The following is an 18260-nucleotide window of genomic DNA, read 5'->3' on the forward strand; positions in this document are numbered from 1 at the left end:
CGCCTGGCACCCCAGGATTCCCATTAGGACCTATGCAGATGCTCCCATGTGTTAGCTGCTTCTGAGAAGCTGGGGTCAAGCTGTTCGCAGTGGCAGGGACCCTCCTGCCCGGAGCCACTCTTAGGACAGAACCAGAGGCAGTTGAGGCTGTGTCATGGAGTCAGGGACCTCCGTCCACACCATGAGCACAGGCACTGATGCCATCGCCAAGGGCCCAAGGCCCAGAAAACTGCCTGCAGAGTCATTGGAAGCCCATGGAATGGAAATTCTTGTTTGCTTGTTTTACTGTTTTCTAACTCACTAAAAACTTATCCAGAGAGTCAATTAAGTCAGTATACTGGTTTCCACAGCGTGGTAGGAAAGAGCGAGTTTTCTGTATATTTAATTTTCTTAGAATCTGTAGAAATCTTTTTACTATTCTGCCTTCAAGAGGAATGAAGGGAATGGGGGAGGGGGAGGGAGAAGTCCAACCTTACCTCTTTGTGCCCTGTTAATCTTTTGTGGAGAGGCAGAGTGAGGGGACACAGCCCTGGGCTCAGGGTCTAACCCTGGCTCTGGCACAAAGGTAAGTGGCCTCAGCCAAGCCCCTCCCCACCTCAGACCTCAATTTCTTTGTTTTTAAAATAAGGAGGCTGAACTAGCTGGTCCCCAAGGCCTATTCTCTCCAGACAGCCACAGCCCTGGGCCGGGTCAGGGCAGGCAGGCAGGCACAACCAGGCTGTGGGCTCTGCTGCCTGGCATGGGGCTGCCGCAGAGCAACTGGAGGGGCAGAGGTTGGAGGAAGCTGTCTCGAAGGAGAGGTTCGCCAGCACAGACAGGCCAGGACTAAGTTTGGACAAAGAACACGGCATTCTTGGGACCCCGTGTTCCAGGGAGTGGCGCTATACATAAATGTGTTTAAAAATAAGAGCCTTTGCTATTTTGGCATCATCTGATCCTTTCTGATTTTAGTCAATGATGAATGGCCAAGGGAAGCTTTGCCTTTCAGAACAGGAAAGATCAGATGTACGTCAAGTCCAAGGCTGTCATTTGTTTGAACACTTGTGTTGGTGGCCAGCCCTAGATGACCTAGGGTAGATGTGCATGTCTGGGAGGACAGCCTGGGAACTGCAGAGTGCTGATGTGCTATATTGATTCATGGCCCTCGGGGCACTTTCTCCCCACGCTCCCCGCACACCACCTGCTCACCTCTCATCCCCAACCTCGACCAGGGCTCACACTTTGTGCCTGTACCAGATGCACCCAAACTGCAGGTTTCATGTGTGCCCAGTGTGGCATGTGACCCTGCCTGGGGGTCAGCTGCTAGAAGGGGCATAACCCTGGCTGTGTTTGCTCCTCCCAGGCCTCAGTGTGGGAAACATGTTCTACGTCTTCTCCGATGATGGCATTGTCATCCTGCACCCCGTGGACTGTGAGATCCAGAGGCATCTCAAACCCACTGAGAAAATCTTCATGAGCTACGTAAGTTTCTGTGCCTACGGCATGTCTCCATCACACACAGACCAAGTCCTAAAAGCCCGTCTTTCACCATGTGTGCCACTTGATTCTTGAATTCCATTTGCTATATGTAGCATGGTTCCAAATATGTCCCAAGGCTGAGGAAGGAACATAGGAGGCTGAGTTTCAACTCGCATTCATTCCATGCACTGAGCCTGAGGTGAGGCCTAGAGTGTTCAGATGGATTCCTGGCCTCAATTCACAGTCAAATGATGGAGACAGCAATGTGAACAGACAGCTGCCATACAGGTGCCGTGAGAAGGATGTGCAAGGTGCAGTGGAACATTGAGGAGAGAGGCCTCTCCAGACGTGGGGAGGACAAAGTCAGAGAGGGCTCCTGGGGCAGGTAGTACCTGGGCTCAGTTCTGAAGATCAGTAGGAATTGGTGACGGGTTTCTAGAGGAAATGTCATGAACATGGAGAATGGAGGCATAAACCATCGTGTCACGTTCAGGGAACCGCAAATATTCTGTATGCCTGGAGGGAAGAATGGATGTGGACGGGCCTAAGATTAGGATGATAGTAGGTGAGGGTCAAGGCCGGGGAGTTCTAATGGTATCCTGAAAGCCCTGGGATGCATGAAGGATTTCAGGTGAAAGACGGCCATGATCAGGTTGCTTTAGAACATGTGCAGGGCCTCAGTGAGGGTAATGGCGAGAAGGCCTGGACTAGAAGCACAGAAGTAGGTGAAGAGGCTGTTGTCATTATCCAGGGGAGAGAGGGTGGTGACCTGGGTTAAGCCAGTGGCAGTGGGAGTGGGGAGAATTGAGCAGATTTTAGAGGGAATGTGAGGGTAATCCAGAGTGCTGCTAGGAGGAGGGGAGGGCCCTTCACACGGGAGGAGGAGCAAGCTGGGGGGGTCACCATTCATTCTCTAACACTCTACCCAGCCTATGCCACATACCAGGCCCAGGGCTGGGTGCTGGGGACCCCGGGAGCAGGACAGATAGGCTCTGAGTCAAGCAGATGAAGTCAGCCTGTGATGGGCTGAGTTTGAGGTGCCCATAGGACACATGCACAGAAACATCCACAAGGCAGTGGGGGAAATGGCAGTGTTGAGCTGGAGGGGCCTGTGTGCTCTGGCAGGCAAAAGTAGCTTTAAGGAAGCCTAGAGAACATGGGTCACAGAACCCAAGGAAGGCCAAGTTTACGAAAGGAAGGGATGCTCAACCAGTTGATAGATGAGGCGAGCTTGGAGGTACCCAGTGGCCCTCAAAGAACCGGGAGATAGAACATGAAACACATGAATGCCCAGAGTGTCAGGTGCTGTGAACAAAACATGAGGCCAGGTAGAAAGGGTCAACGTAACATGCAGTGGGCAGAGGCAGAAGAGATGATTGCTGGTAGCAGATTTAGGAAAGCCCTTCCAGCCCTCAAGACCCAGCTGTCAGGAGGCATCCCTCAGGGCTGTGCTTCCCCACCCCACCCCACTCCACCCCAGGGCTCTGTCCCTCCCACTGGTAACACAATTGGCCTTGTATTGGTGGTTTCTTGCATGGGATCTGACCTCTTCCACTAAACCCTAGCTACTTGAAGGTAGAACTATGGCATTAACCCAAAAGAGTAATCTAAAAGCCCCCACGTGCCCTCCTTGAGGACATACAGTGAATGAACTGGTGAATAGTGACGGGCTTAGATCCATGAAGCCAGTGGGCTCGGCCCAGACAAGTTCCTAAACAAATTTGTTGCATTGCTGTGCTGGCTGTTGGTGTATCTCAGGCTGTTGCTTTTCTCAAATTTGTAGCTTGGAAACAGCTGTTTTCCAGGCTATTTCATTTGAATTAATCTTTTTTAAAAGTGCTACCTCTGATGAATTTTCCCTCCACATTAATAGCCATGAAACAATCTAGAAGGAGTGGTCCTAGTTAATTGCTAGCAGTTAAGTTTAAATAATTGCACCCAATCACATTGGCACAATTTCTCATATATTTGCAATAAGCTAAACTGTAGCTTTGGGGAAATCTCTCAAATCCTAACCAGGACTCAATTTTCCTAAGAAGCTAGAACAAGACACAGTAAGAGAGATCCTAAGACATTTCAGGCAACACAAGACCATGGTGAGCTGTGGAACAGTCCCAAATAACAGTGCTCTCATCTAGAAAACACCAAACACCTCACAGGAGGGTTACAATGGAATGACTCTCTTTCTAAAGTGCTGGGTGAATAGGAGGTTGGTGCATCTCCTTTCCAGCTTCTCTGCTGGATTCAATGTCAACTTTGTCCAGCAGGAAGCAGCATGATTAATAGATAAGGGCACAGGCTTCAAAGTTAGGCAGACTTGGGTTCAGAGCTCACCTCTGTCACTCAGCAGGCTAGGTGGCTTTAGAGAAGTTACTTAACCCCTCTGAGCCTCAGTTTTCTCATATGCAGATTTGGGTTATTATGAGGATTAAATGTGATGACAGAGTGGCGAGAGTCCAAGGAGGCAAGCTGTTTGAAAGCTATTACAGTCTTCTAGGAGAGAAACAGGGTGGAGATGGACAGTAGATGATCTCAGAGATTTAGGGGATAGTCTCAGTAGTCTTCAGTGACTAATTAGAGGTGAGTTCATGGGAGCAGGAAGAATCAAAGATGGTGTTCACGCTTTACACTTGGCTGACCAATGGTGATGAAGACCCAGAGGAAGGAGCAGGAACAGTTCAGGTGTGGATGGTTGAGGATGAGGTGGCTGTGAGAGAACCAAGTGGGAACTGGAGAAGGTAGTTCTGAGCTCAAGACACAGATCTGGGAGCCACGAGCATGTGAGTGTTGGAAAAAGCCAAGGGGGCTAGACAAGATCACCAAGGGTGTGTGTGGGTGATTTGAGATGGGCACCTAGAACAGAACCCTGGAGGTCATCAACAGCTACCAGGCAGACCAAGAGGAACCTCAAAGCAGACTGAAACAGAGTTGGGTCAGCGTCATGAGGAAAAACGTGGGAATGTATATCTTGGAAGACAAGGGAAAAGAAGGTCAGATTTTTCACTCATTTACTCATACAACAAATATATTTTAAGTGCCAATTCTGTGCTGGGCACTGTACTAGGTGCTAAGGATGTAGCAGTGAACCAAACAGACAGAGAGCCTACTCTCAAGGAGCTTACAATCTAGTGAAAGAAGAGAGATGAAGCATAGACAAATAAATGCACAAAGTCAAGTGCATGAAGGATGCAGCAAGGTAAGGCAGTGAGGAGTGCTGGGGGAGCTAAGCTAGATGAGGTCAAAGACGGCCTCTCAATAAGATGACACTTAAGCAGAGACCTGAAGGATATGAGAGAATAAACCATGTAGATATCTGGGGAAGAGCAATCCCAGCCACAGGGAACAGCCAGTGCAAAGGCCCTGGTGCAAGAGTGTGGCATGAATGAAGAAGAATGAGCACGCCGTGTGCACAGGGTAGGGTGGGTAAGGGAAAGACAAGCCAGAGATGGGTCAGGGGAGTAGCAGGAGCCTGAGTGTATAGGGCCTTTAGGCTTGGGAAAGACTTGGATCTTATTCTGAGCAAGAAAGAATGTTACTGGGGAGGGGGGTGTTGAAAAGAGGAGTAACGGGGGCTAACTTAAATTTTACAATGATCCCTGTGGTTTCCATGTCGAGAATAGGTGGGAGGAGGCCAGGGTGGAATCAAGGGGCAATCTGGATATGATAGCAGGTACTCCAGTGACAGGTAATGGGGCTTGAGCTAAGGTGATGGAGGTAGAAGTGGTAAGAAGGAGTCAAATTCTGGATATATTTTGAAGGTAAAGCTAAAATGACTTTTGATACATTGGATGAGGGCTGAGGGTATGGGGAGAAAAAGAGGAGTCAAAGATGGCCTCAAAGTTTTTGCTCTAAGGAAGTAAAACAATGGAGCTGCCATTTTTTGAATGGACTGAGCACGATTGGGAGGTAAAATTGAGAGTTGACTTTAGACTTACAAGTTTGAGATGGCCATTAAAGGACCAAGTAGAGCTAGGTGGTTGGCTGTATAAGTCTGGAGTTCAGAGAAGAGGCTTGAGCTAAAGATATCAGTGTGGGAGTTATAAGCATGTAGACTGCAGGTAAAGCCATATATTAGATGACATTAACAAAGGGAGTGGACTGTAGAGGAAAAAAGTCATCCAGGAGTGAACCCTGAGCCCTCTGACATACAGAGATCAGCAAACTGATTATGACTGAGCAACCGAGAAGGATCAGCCTCTGGGGTAGGATGGAGGAAGAAGAACCAACGAATAGTCACTACAGTGTCAGATGATGCCCAAAGTTCAAATAAAATGATGGTGGGGGGTTAATAACTGAGGCGTCAGTATTGACCTCAGTGAGAACATTGCCTGCTTTGTGGTGAGGATGGGAGCCAGAGTGTTAAGGAGCACACGAGAGGTGAGGAAGCAGAGAGTGTAGGTAACTCTTTCAGAAGCCCGGCCAGTGACAGAAGTTTTTTTAAATGATGGGGATGAGGAGAGGGGGAAGGTGGCACACAAGAGTGGAAGAACATGGAGCTGGAAGCTGCTGGTTGAGATGACCACAAAGGGAGTTACAGCCTCAGAAGTAGTAGGAGGAAGTGAGAGATGAAAGGGATATGAAGTGAAAAGCTGGTGAGAGGGCTCATGTGCCATGTTCTGTGGATCCAAAGGATTCTAAGAGAGGGAAGAAAGGACAGAGGAGGGGAGAGGGAGCCTGGAGATGTCAGGGGAAAAGAGAATTAAGAAGATATATGGCAGCCTATCTCCTTACAGGAAGATATCTGTCCTCAAGGGGAAGGAGATGCCACCCAGCCATGCCAGTGGGCATCGGCAGTGAATGTCAGGCACCGGTACATCTACGTGGCCCAGCCTGCCCTGAGCAGAGTCCTTGTGGTCGACGTTCAAGCCCAGAAAGTCCTACAGGTACATCTCTCTAAGGGAGGGAGGGGGACTTCCAGTTCTGGGGCACAGCCTGCCAAATTTTTCTTTGTTTCCTGCAGGCTCCCCGGCTCCTATGAGAGGTGGTCAGACTGGGGGGCAGCGGGAGGAAGGGGGCAAGGAATATTGATGTGCAGTGATTCATCAAGTATTTATTGCCTACTCTGTGCCAAGCACTGTTCTAGGTGCTTGGAAAACAGCCAAAACCGAGCAATGAAGTCCTGGAACTTATATTCTAGTTGGAGGGACAGATCATAAATCAGAATTTTAGGGAGCTGTAAATAGTAAGAGCTATTTACAGGTGAAATGTGACAGAGGAACAATTTTAAATTGGCCCTCTCTCTGAAGGTGAACAGAATCTGAGATCTAAATGCCAAGTGGTATTCCAACTCTGGCAGCAAAAGGAAGGCCAGTGGGGCTGGAGTAAGGTGATGGGCAAAAATCAAGAGTTCAGTTGAGGTTATCAACAGAGGAATGAATTCTAAAGTCATCAGAATATATAGTGAGTTATTTGAAGCCATGGTATTGGATGAGCTCACCCTACATGGGAAAGGACGTGGACAGAGAAAAGGTCAAAGATGAAGACCTGGGACATACCAACATTTAGAAGTCAGGATGAGGAAAATAACCTAGGGAGGTGGGAGGCTGAGTGAAGAAAAAGTTTCCAGATGGGAATAGTTAACCCAAGTGGAATCTCACTGAAATGTCTAGTAAGAGGAGGATCACAAAGTGATCTCTGAATCTGACATGAAGGTCTAGAACAGGTCAGTGAAGTGATGAAGACAGAAACTTGGTGGGGATGAGTTAAGGAGAAATGGATTCAGGAACTCCATAGACAGTTCTTTAGAGAAGTTTTAACTGATGGGGTTTTTATCCCCTCAGATCAGAAAGGCTAGAATATGGCTAGTTGAAATTGAAATTTCAGAATTATATTGACAAGGTATAAGTTATGGTGGCTGAGGTGAGGAGGAGGAAACGATCATTGAAACCAAGAAGGAACTGAGAAAGGGCCTTTGGATGAATCATCTATGTGGATTTGAAGGCACCAAACTTGCGAACCAAGTGAGTGGTAGAGAAGACAATGAGCCATGTGTTAATGTCTTTAGTGAACAAACAGATTGGCTAGGACATTTGGCCAATGACAAGAAGAACAGGGGTCATAGAGTAGTGGCATGAGCATCATAGAACAGAGTTTTGGAACTTATAAAACCACATTGTAAGAAGTAGAAGAGAAAACAGTCTGCATTTGACAGGGCCACAGGGGAAGCTCCGTCCTCAGGGGATAGCAGAGTTTCAGTTAGAGCCATAAAAAACAGTCAGCCTGGTGCTATAGGCTCCAGTCAAAGGATGTACAAGATAGAAGCTGCACAAAGATAAGAGGTGACAATGGGTGATCTCAAAGTCAGTCTCAGATGACCCAGGGGGAAGGGCCAATTCACCAGAATCTGGCCACAGAGCAGCCTAGGGAAGGACACTGAGGGTTCAAGAGGTCCAGAAGGCTCCCAGGAGAAGTGAAGTGATGAAGAATCTGTCCTCAGCTGATTCTTGAGTGGAAAACTTAAAGCCTCTGTGTTTAGGCTTTGCCAAAATGGTCTGGGTCTCCTTCAAGTAAATCACGCAGGAAGTTTTTAAAAGGGAGAAATTACTGGCAACCAATTTTATGCCTCTGCAGACAAACCCAGAAGGGAAGTTTCTGTGCTGGGCTTCCAAATGGGTTCACTGCCAAGGCTGCTAGGCTGGCTTTCCACCCACCCAAGAGTGATAGCCACGCACACAAAGCCCAGAAATGACCACTGTGTCAGCTTCTACAACAACGATGACCACTTGTCACTATTTTTTTTCAAGTCCATAGGTGTGGACCCTCTGCCAGCTAAGCTGTCCTATGACAAGTCGCATGACCAAGTGTGGGTCCTGAGCTGGGGGGACGTGCACAAGTCCCAACCAAGCCTCCAGGTATGTTGAGCACGTGGAGGCCGACACCCACCCTGCAGGAAAGAACTCTCTCCCTAGCTAATAAATGTCTCCCACTTCCCTAGGTGGCTAATCATATTTATCAAAATATGTCCATAAAACTCAAGGAGAGAGTAGGAAACAGCGGCAAGCAAACGCCCCTCATAGGCACTTAGCAGAATATCTTTAGCAAGGCCTGCTGTTAAGGACAATAATACTGATGATGGATGGGATTCTGATGTCTGATAGATAGGATCCTGAGCCACCAGAATGTGGCTCCCAGGCCTCACCCAGCCCAGCTCCACAACACCTGCCTTTCCTGAGCCAGGAGCTCCTGGGGCCGAACAGAGGGAGGCCCTGGAGTCCAGGCAGTGAGAAGAGAGACAGGACCTTCTTCATGTTGGGCTGGGCTGGCTGGAGAATAGAGTCAAAGCAAGCACTAGATACTGGCCAATATGGAAGGAGAAGGAAAAGCAGCATCAGCAATTATGTCCATAAATTAAAGCACATTTCCTGAGTGCTTACAGTGTGTTAGGGCCCAGAAAAGTCAAATAATTTGCCCATGGTCCAACCAGGCAGTGTGGCCCTGCAGCCCACACATGCAGCCACTGCACTGTACCGCCTTCTGGGAAGAGCTTGGGCCCAGGAGATCTGTGGGATTCCTCCCTCCACCAGATGGGGAAATTCACCACCACCCCCACGTGGAGTGTGCCTGGCTCAGCCTTTCTCATCAAGAGAGGATTAAGCCAAACAAGAAGTGATTTGAATGCCTGTTTTCTCAATTCTCCCAAAGATGGTGCATAGAACCATTCTAGATGCACAGAAGAGAAGTTACTTCATTACATACAGTGGATGCCTCAGGACATTAGAGTTTCATTCTCTCTCAGAGCCCCAGCTGAGAAGGGCTGCAGATGGAACCTAGTTCACCTTGTTCCCATGACTGCTAAGAGGCCAGGGATACCCAGGTCTACAGAAGCTTCTTCCCAGGGACTGACCACATGCCTGCCTGCCTCTGCACTGCTGGGCCAGGAGGAAGACACTACTTCACCTCCTATAAACTGGGACTGTTGCCACTTGAACAGATGCCATCAACCAGTCATCAACCACTCCTCGGCCACAGTGAGCTGACGAAAAATAATAATAACCCATTAGAGAGCCTAGGAGCCAGAAGAAAGGTCACTCAGAACAGAGTATAAGCCCAGAAAATTATCGGTCTCTGGCAGCTCTAAGAAAGTGCTTAAGGGGCCAGCCCTGATGGCCTAGTGGTTAGGTTTGGCACACTCCGCTTCAGTGGCACAGACCTACACCACTCATCTGTCAGTGGCCATGCTCTGGCAGCGGCTCACATGCAAAAAGAGGAAGATTGGCAGCAGATATTAGCTCAGGGCAAATCTTCCTCAGCAAAAAAAAAAAAAAAAAGTGCTTAAGGAAATTCAAGGGGAAGGGCCACCAAAAAAGATTTTTCTGGAACTAAAAATGAACAAAAATGATTCCTAATTTAAAACTGCAGTAGATGAGTTGAAAAATGCATGGTTTCTACTGAGACCCAAAATAGTCTCCTGAAAGATAAAAAGCAGGAAAATCTCTCTCAAATCACAGAGCTAATATATGAAGAGATTAAGACTTGAGGTCTTAGAAATCAACAGAAATTTAGAAAGAGTAAAAGTAACAGTTATAATGGAGTCAACATTAAATAAATTTGGAGTAAAAGCTCTGAGTTGAAAACTTAGTCACGTAGATTGAAAGGGATCCACAAGTTCCAGGCTAGAAGGATGAGAAATGACACATCTCTGGCCTTCTTGGTAAAATTCTGCAACTCCAAGAATAAAGGGAAACTCTTACAAGGTTCAAGGCAGAAAGAACAAGTTATTGTAAAAGAAAAAAAAATCAGATTGGTATTGGACTGCTCACCTGCACCATTAGCTGGAAGACCATGGAATCTACTTGCTACTAAGATAAAAGGGCTGAAATCCAAGAATCCTATTCCCAGCCAAGATATCATTTACCTGTCAGGACAAAAGAAAGACATAAGGATATGCAAGAATTCAGAAAGCAAATCACTCATGTGCCCCATCTGAGGAACACATTTGAGAAAAGATACCAGACAAACATCAGATGAACCAGATCAGAGACATCAAGATGGAGAAAGATAAAGAGGAGATAGTTGTAAGTAATGAACTAGAAAGGAAGGTCTAAATTAAAAGTAAGATGGATGAGGAGAGACTATCTGGAAATGTATAAGTGCTAAATAAGGATGTTGGAATTAGGAGAGAGAGAGACACTGAAAGAGAAATCCTGATACCAGGCTGTAACTAAAGATAAATTATTTTGGTAAAAATCAGTAGAAAGAGGAGGCAGTAAAAATACTTAAAAATGTCATCTTATTAGGATAAGAGAGGATATAGGGAATGTTGTTTGAAATTAATAGTTGAGAAATGAGTATCTCATTATTCCAAATGTGACAAACTGAACTCTGCTAATAAAAGCAGAGATGATCAGAGTGGGTTTTTAAAAAATAAGAAAGAAAAAAAACTAGCTATAATTTGTTTACAAGAAACACACATAAAACAAAGTGATACCAAAAGGTTGAATTTAAAGGGTTGGGAAGAATGATGACAGGTAAACAATAGATACATATGAGCAGCAATATGAACATCAGACAAGGTGGAATTTAAGGTTAAAAGCACTAAACAGCATCAGGAGAGACAACTTGTGATGAACGGCCAATAGATATCCAACAACAACAACTAAATACATAAAACAAGCGTGATTACAAATACAAGAACTTGATTTAAAATGCAAATGCACTTATATTGTACATACCAAGGAGATAAAATAATGACATGGGAAAATTGAATAATACGAATAAGGAACTTGGTTTCATAAATATATGGAAAACCTTTCATTTGCCAAATAGAATTTTTTCACATGTCCACACATACAAAAGTGTATCAGTAATCACAAAGAAAACTTTAACAAATTTTGTAAAAGTAGATGTTATAGGTGACATTATCTGATAATTAGAAATAATTAAAATATGACTTCATAAGAAAACACTCCTAGGTAGCTACTGGATCAAAAAGGAAATTAAAAGGGAAATTACAAACTGTCTCAAAAGCAACGAAAAAGACTATTTCACATCAAAAGCTATGGGATACAGAGAAAGCTGTACACAAGGAATATTTTTGCCTTAAAAGCCTGCAAAGGAAGTATTCGTGTTAAGAAATTAGAAAAAGAATAAAGTGATTAGTGAGAAGGAATTAATAAAAAGACTGATTAATAGAAACAAAACAAAACAAGAAGGGAACCAAGTAAGTCCTTCACAGGCCTGATAAAAAGAGGAACGAGAAAAGGGATGTTGCTGCAGATACAGGAGGATGAAATTGTAAAATAATACATTGCAACTTTGGGCGGCAAATTTTGAAACCTAGAAGAACTGGACGATTGCTTGCAAAATGTAGAAAAAAACAAACTGACATAAGGAAAGGAAAACTTGAGATAGAACCATTGCCATAGAAAAATTTTTAAAGATTAAAGAGCTACCATAGAAAAATGTACAGCGGAGTTTTATCAAACCTTCAAAACATAGGTAATTTTAACATTATTTGAACTATCCCAGACCACAGGGGGAAAATGTACAGCTCCTTAGTCTGCTTTTAATAGCCAGTATAATTGTAATTATAAAAAGGGACTAAAAGTACTATTAAAAAAATAAACCTATAAACTAATCTCACTTATGAATACAGAAGCAAAGTTCTAAGCGTGGTGTTAAAAAGAGAGTCCGGCATCTGAATGCAGAGAACAAACCCCCGGGATACAACGAGGGTTCACTCTCAGGAAATCCATCAACATTCTTCATAACACAAACAAATTAAAACAGAAAAAAAAACCTATGATATTTTCAATAAATGCTTAAAAGGCATCTAATTAAATACAGCAGACATTCTTAATAAAAAACCTAAAAATAGGAATAGAAGGAAATTCCTTAAATGTAATGAAGACTATTTCTCAGAAACCAAGGGCAAATTTTGCCTAAAGGACAAAACACTAAGAGCATTTTAATTAATATCAGGAATTAGACCATGATGCCCACCATCACCATAATTGGAAAGTCTCAGAAATGTACTATGACAAGAAAATGAAATAGATTGAATGAGCCTCCCTTCGTCACTCTGGGCTGGGGTTCAGGAAACAGTACTTAACGAAAACTCCCAGAAATGTGAAGTGGCACAGCCTTTGTGGTGAGCAATTTGGAAATATGAACCAAAAGCCTCAAAACAAGGCTTTTTTGAGCCAGCGACTTGACTTCTCGGAACTCATCCAAAGGCCGTGACCATGGATATAGACAAGCTTTAGCTACAGCATTATGTGTCACTGCATGATTTAGATTTGCAAAACATTACAAATAACACCCTAATGCTTCTAAATATCCAACACTAAGGAATTCGTTAAATAAACTTTGCTGACACTACGTGAAGGTGTTTCTATAAATGAGGCTCATTCCCTCAGCAATCCTGTCCAGTGCTGTCTTGCCCCCTGACTCCCAGGCCCAGCTTTTAGCTGCCACTCAGCCTGTCGCACTGGATACCTTGTCGCCTGCCCCTTCCCCAGTGTCGCTTCTCGGCTGGCTTCGTCCGCTCCTCTGAGGGAGATGCTCGGCCTTCCTTACCCCACGCTGCCTAGTGAATGATGACGTCTCCTGATAACCAGCACATATGTACATCTCCTGAACCAAGCCCACAAAGCCAGTGAATTTGAGGGGTTCCACAGTTATCTTTTGGGCACTGATGTGCCCGGCCATGTGCTAAGACAGAAGGCCAAGAAGAAACTCAGGACTCAGAGAAGTGAGGCTGACGTGCCCGCATCAGTTCAACGGCCCGTGGTACTACATTTTGATGAAGTAACCTCTGAATATAGGGTGTCAGAGTGGTGAAGCGTGAACGACACTGACCACTGACAGCCTGTAATTTTCCATCTCTATTATAAGCTAAAATGACAGGCCTGATATCAAGCAATGACTGCATGGCATCTTGGAATTCTCTGGTTTTTTTCCCTTAGACTCTCTAAGATCCAGTTTCCTAGTGCTGATATTTTCTTAACGCCCAGTTCTCTGAGGTTTTCCCCAGGGACTTGCCAGGGAAGTGTTATTTATTTGGCCATTTTTAACAATCACAGGAAAATAACCTGATCCAACTTTAGAACTTTAGAGCTGCCCAAGACTGAAAATCACAGCCTTCATCATTTCAATCTGGTATTCTGCCTGCTGACCCCCCCACGGGAAACATGATCTGAAAGAGACTCAAACCTCAAACCTGCCTGAGGAGGCAGGCCAGGTGCATTTTGTTTTGTCATAAAAGTAAAGCCAGAAGGCAGCCCCATTCTTAAAGGGTAAAAGCATCCAGAGCTCCAAGCCACATGAGTCATAAAGCCCCACCAGAGACTGTCCTGGCCTCAGGCTGCGGAAATCTGGACCTTTACTTCTAAACACACAGCCACAATATCATGATCAGGAAAAGTGTCTCACCTCCCTGTTCAGGATCTCTCATCTGCCTCCTGTCCTGCTCAGAGGGTCTGGGCTTGTCCTTGGGGCCCTCGAGCCAAAATTGCCCATAAGCTAGCCAAGCCCCTCATCTGGCTGCAGGTCTGCCATCTTTCCAGGCAATGGCCTAGAAGTTGGAGGCTGACGAGCACATGAAGAAGGGCATGGGACACAGGCTGTCTGGCTCCATGTCTCCAACTCGCCCTGGCCCGAAGCCTCAGTAGCTGATGGACAGATGCCCAACCTGACCACAGGGGGCTTTCCAGCGGGACCTCCAGACCACTCTCTCATCCTGTCTAACCTCAGACATCACTCAGCTCTGTTCTGCACTGCCAGCCTGCCCTTCCCTGATACAGACACAGCAGGGACACACACCAGGGAATGGCTCAAGTCCTCTCCTGCCAAGTCTACAAAGGAGACAGTGTCACCTCCAGGGAAACAGAGGCGGCCATGCTGTCACTACCGATTTGTACAAAACGCAGGGCCTAATTCTTTACTTCTCACAGCAAGTCCCCTTTGAAACTGGAACCTCTCCCCAGCTTCTAATTGCAAGACATCTAAATGGCATGACCAGCATCTCTGAATGGCATCGCGGCAGGATTTCTGCTCTCTCTAATACATTATGGAGTTAGTGCTCTCAGAGAATGCCTTTATGAGCTGTATATGACAGAGAGTACCAACAAACTGGCCCAGGCACCTGGCATCAAAGGAAAATAAAGAACCAATGAATAATTCCACCATTTAACATTTTCCTGATTAAAAATTTCTCTCCCTCTTTTCTCAGAGTGGCCTAGGTGTTGAGAAGGTGGGATTCTCTGTCGTGGGGAGGTTTTCTCTGAGCAGAGTGATGTTTTGGTTCTGGGGACCTCCCTCAGAAGCCCCAACATGGCCCCTGCAAGTCTCACTCTGCTGCCACGGCGTCAGCTGACAACGTGCAGCACAGTCGGGCCTGACCGCGCAGAAGGGAGCAGTTGAGGCGTTCACTCCTGTCCCACCACTTCCTCTCCTGGGAAGGAGGGATCCCTGCCTATGCCATTCCCGAGCAGCTCCCACTCTGCTCCTGCCCCCGCCCCCAAGACTGCGGCCTGTCCCTCATCTCTCAAGCAGCCTGTCTGCTGGGGGTCTCCACCAGGGCTTACGATGTCTCCGTGCCCCCTACTTGGATGGGCCCTCACGAGGACTCGTGCTCTGTGTTGTAGGTGATCACAGAAGCCAGCACTGGCCAGGGCCAGCACCTTATCCGCACACCTTTTGCAGGAGTGGATGATTTCTTCATTCCCCCAACAAACCTCATCATCAACCACATCAGGTAAGACCAGCCCACGATGCCCTAAGGTACTCTATCATCCAGCTCAGCTCTGCATGGGGCAGGTTCACCCAGGATGGGACCTGCTCATTTCTCTATCTCCCCTACTCATCCTGGGCTGGCTTTGGACCCCATCAGGAAGAGACAGAGAAATGGACCCATCCCTGTTCCTTAATTGCTAGAGCTAAGAAAGGCACCCAGCCCCTAAGGCCCTCAGGGGCCCTGTGAGGTCAGGAAATCTCATCCTTGAGGTGAGGACAATAGAGGAAAGAAGAAAACAGTGGTTAATTGAGCACCCTCTACTTGCTAGACACAAAAAACTAGTAGAGACAGTCTCGACCCCTATGTTACAGATGAGGAAACTGAGGCTCAGAGAAGTTAAGACATTGGCCAAGGTCACACAGCCAGGAATTGGCAGAGTCAGGCTAAACACAAAGCCAAGTCTCCTTTCAGTGCCCCAGTCTGCCTTATTCTCTGCTCACCACAGCCCATGGTTCCTCTAGGAGCCCCCAGAGCAGCCATGCAGGGGGCCTGCAAGGAACCGAGGCCTCTTCGTTGCCTGGTTTGCTGTCATTCAAAAGAACAGCCTAATAATAATAGCCATGGCCTCAACTGCAAACCTCATCCCAGCCTGGCAATTTCCCCTCCCTGTTCATTTCAGAGAACCCTCGACACTTTCTGTAAAGTCACCACTGCAGCAGACTAAGCCTGCCCTCTTATAAAGTCATCAGGACCCAAAAGTCTTCTGGCACTATTTATGCCTTTCTTAGTCTGACATCGAGTACCTTTCTCCAGGAAGAAGTGACTCATTTTTGCAAGCTGATGCTGGACTTATAAAAATAGCACTTGCCCATTTATCCTTGCCTGAGGAAGAAAATAGCCACTTTGTGAAGCCCTCACTGTAGAGAGGGACTGGAGAACCATCTCTAGACGGTTCTTAATGGTGAAACCCCCTCCAAGAAGCTGAAACTCAGAGGCTCTGCAGCGCCCATGTGTGGCTTTTACATTAAAGTTCTTTGTAAGAGTGGGGTCTTTTTTCCTGCTCTCTCCGTGCTCTGACCCTTTAAGGATACTTTAAAGATGCTTGAAAGTGGGCATCTTCCCCACTCTGAGGCACAGTTATTCAAGAGAAAACTGTGGAGGAGATTTTCCTCTATTCATGTAGGTGTGCACAGTGCCAAAAGGCCTCTATGAGCAAAGGATTTAGGCAGAGGCTCTCCACTCTAAAGGAAGTCCTGCCTGGAGTCAGGCCTTTTTGCGACTTGTGGCCAACCTCCAAAGAGGAATTTCAGAAAGTCCAGATGAGAGCAGCTACCACCTACTGAGCTCTCCCACTAAAGCTCCCTCTTAGATTGAGTCCTCCCAACAGCCCTCGGAAGGAACTATCCTCTTAGAGTCACAGAGAGGCAAGCAACTTGCCCCAGGCTCCGCAGCTAGCAGGACACTGCAGCAGTGCCAGGCCACCTGGCTCCAAAGGTAAAAGCTGTCCTCGGCTCCACTGCCCGAGGTTCCTCCCACCAGCATCATAAATGTGGCCAGAGAAGAGGCTGCCCCTTCACCTTCCTCTGCCAGGATAGGGGAGCACTGATAGGAAATCTGTCCTTGTTCAGTCGCATCTGCATCCCTACATTCTGACTCTCCAGTTAGTCCAGAGAACAGCTAGAGAATGGGCTCTCCTATCTTGTCCTCCTAGCGGGCAGTCAGGACAGACATCTCCTGTCCTTTCCTTCCAGGCAGAGGCCCACCACTTCCCAGGTGGCACAAGGCCTCGGGGAAGCTGAGTCAAAGGCATCCCAAAGGGAGGAGCTATTGAAGGCACTTTGACCTCCTTCTGTACCATTTCTGAAGATGCGTGCCTGTTACGAGAGCACCCAGACACATTTGTAACTCAACTGCATTTGGTCTGACATCATGATGAATCCCTTTGGAAGCCATCCCCTGCAGAATGGTAGCTCTGGTTAATAGGCTGTTAGATCACTGAGGGACTATGATAAAGGGAAAGAGAAAGGATGCAGTTGTTTGAGACCAATGACAGATCCCCTACCCCAAGAGGCCTCCCAACCTCTGACCTCAGTTCTTCCCGTCCCAGGTTCGGCTTCATCTTCAACAAGTCTGACCCTGTGGTTCACAAAGTCGACCTGGAAACACTGATGCTCCTCAAGACCATTGGCCTACAGAGCCACGGCTGCATGCCACAGGCCATGGCCCACACCCACCTGGGAGGCTACTTCTTCATCCAGTGCCGACAGGACAGCTCCACTTCGGCCGCACGGCAGCTGCTGATCGACAGTGTCACGGACTCCGTGATTGGCCCCAATCGTGATGTAACCGGCACCCCACACACATCCCCCGATGGGCGCTTCGTAGTCAGTGCTGCTGCCACCAGCCCCAAGCTGCACGTGCAGGAGATCACGCTGGGCGGGGAGATCCAGACCCTCTATGACCTGACCATAAGCCAGGGCATCTCTGACGTGGCCTTCCAGCGGTCCTTCACCCAAGGCAATCAGTACTACATCTACGCCACTCTGGAGACAGAGCCAGCCCTGCTGTTCCTGGAGCTGTCCACAGGGAAAATGGGCGTGCTGAAGAACTTAAAGGAGCTGCCCACGGGGCCAGCCTGGCCCTGGGGAGGGCCCCGCAGGATCGTGAGGGACAGTGGGCTGTTCGGACAGTACCTCCTCACGCCAGCCCAAGAGTCGCTGTTTCTCATCAACGGGAGACAAAACGCACTGCGGTGTGAGGTGTCGGGCATAAAGGGGGGGACCACAGTGGTATGGGTGGGCGAGGTATGAGGGAGCGCAGAGCAGAGCCCTGGGCCGAGGAGCACTGCCTAGTCCTGACACCACAGCCCCAAGCAGGCGCCCTGTACATTTTTACAGACAAAAGCAAAAACCTATATTCGCTTTGTGGTTCAACACTGGTCTCCTTGCAAGTTTCCTAGTATAAGGTATGCGCTGCTAACAAGATTGGGGTTTTTTTGTTAGGAAGTATGATTTATGCCTTGAGCTATGACGAGAACACATGCTGCTGTGTAAAGGAATCATTTGTGTGCCCAGCTCCACACCGTGTTACCTGGGGACGCCATGGAACCAAGAGCTCCTGCTTTCCA

The 18260-nt window shown here is 47.2% G+C and overlaps 1 protein-coding gene across 1 annotated transcript in view; it reads left to right on the plus strand.

Moving 5' to 3' along the window:
- FSTL4 (follistatin like 4) overlaps window positions 1–17943 on the plus strand; it is a 398184-nt gene extending 380241 nt beyond the window's left edge. Inside the window, exons 12-16 of the mRNA XM_087430303.1 lie at window positions 1343–1461; window positions 6192–6341; window positions 8202–8309; window positions 15045–15154; window positions 17241–17943. Coding sequence (XP_087286429.1) covers window positions 1343–1461; window positions 6192–6341; window positions 8202–8309; window positions 15045–15154; window positions 17241–17943 — 1190 coding nt within the window. The remainder of the gene's footprint in view (window positions 1–1342; window positions 1462–6191; window positions 6342–8201; window positions 8310–15044; window positions 15155–17240) is intronic.
- The last annotated feature ends 317 nt before the right edge of the window (window positions 17944–18260 follow it).

Source organism: Ceratotherium simum, chromosome 4, assembly GCF_057802395.1.
Source record: "Ceratotherium simum simum isolate JZ-2026a chromosome 4, ASM5780239v1, whole genome shotgun sequence".
NCBI lineage: Eukaryota > Metazoa > Chordata > Mammalia > Perissodactyla > Rhinocerotidae > Ceratotherium > Ceratotherium simum.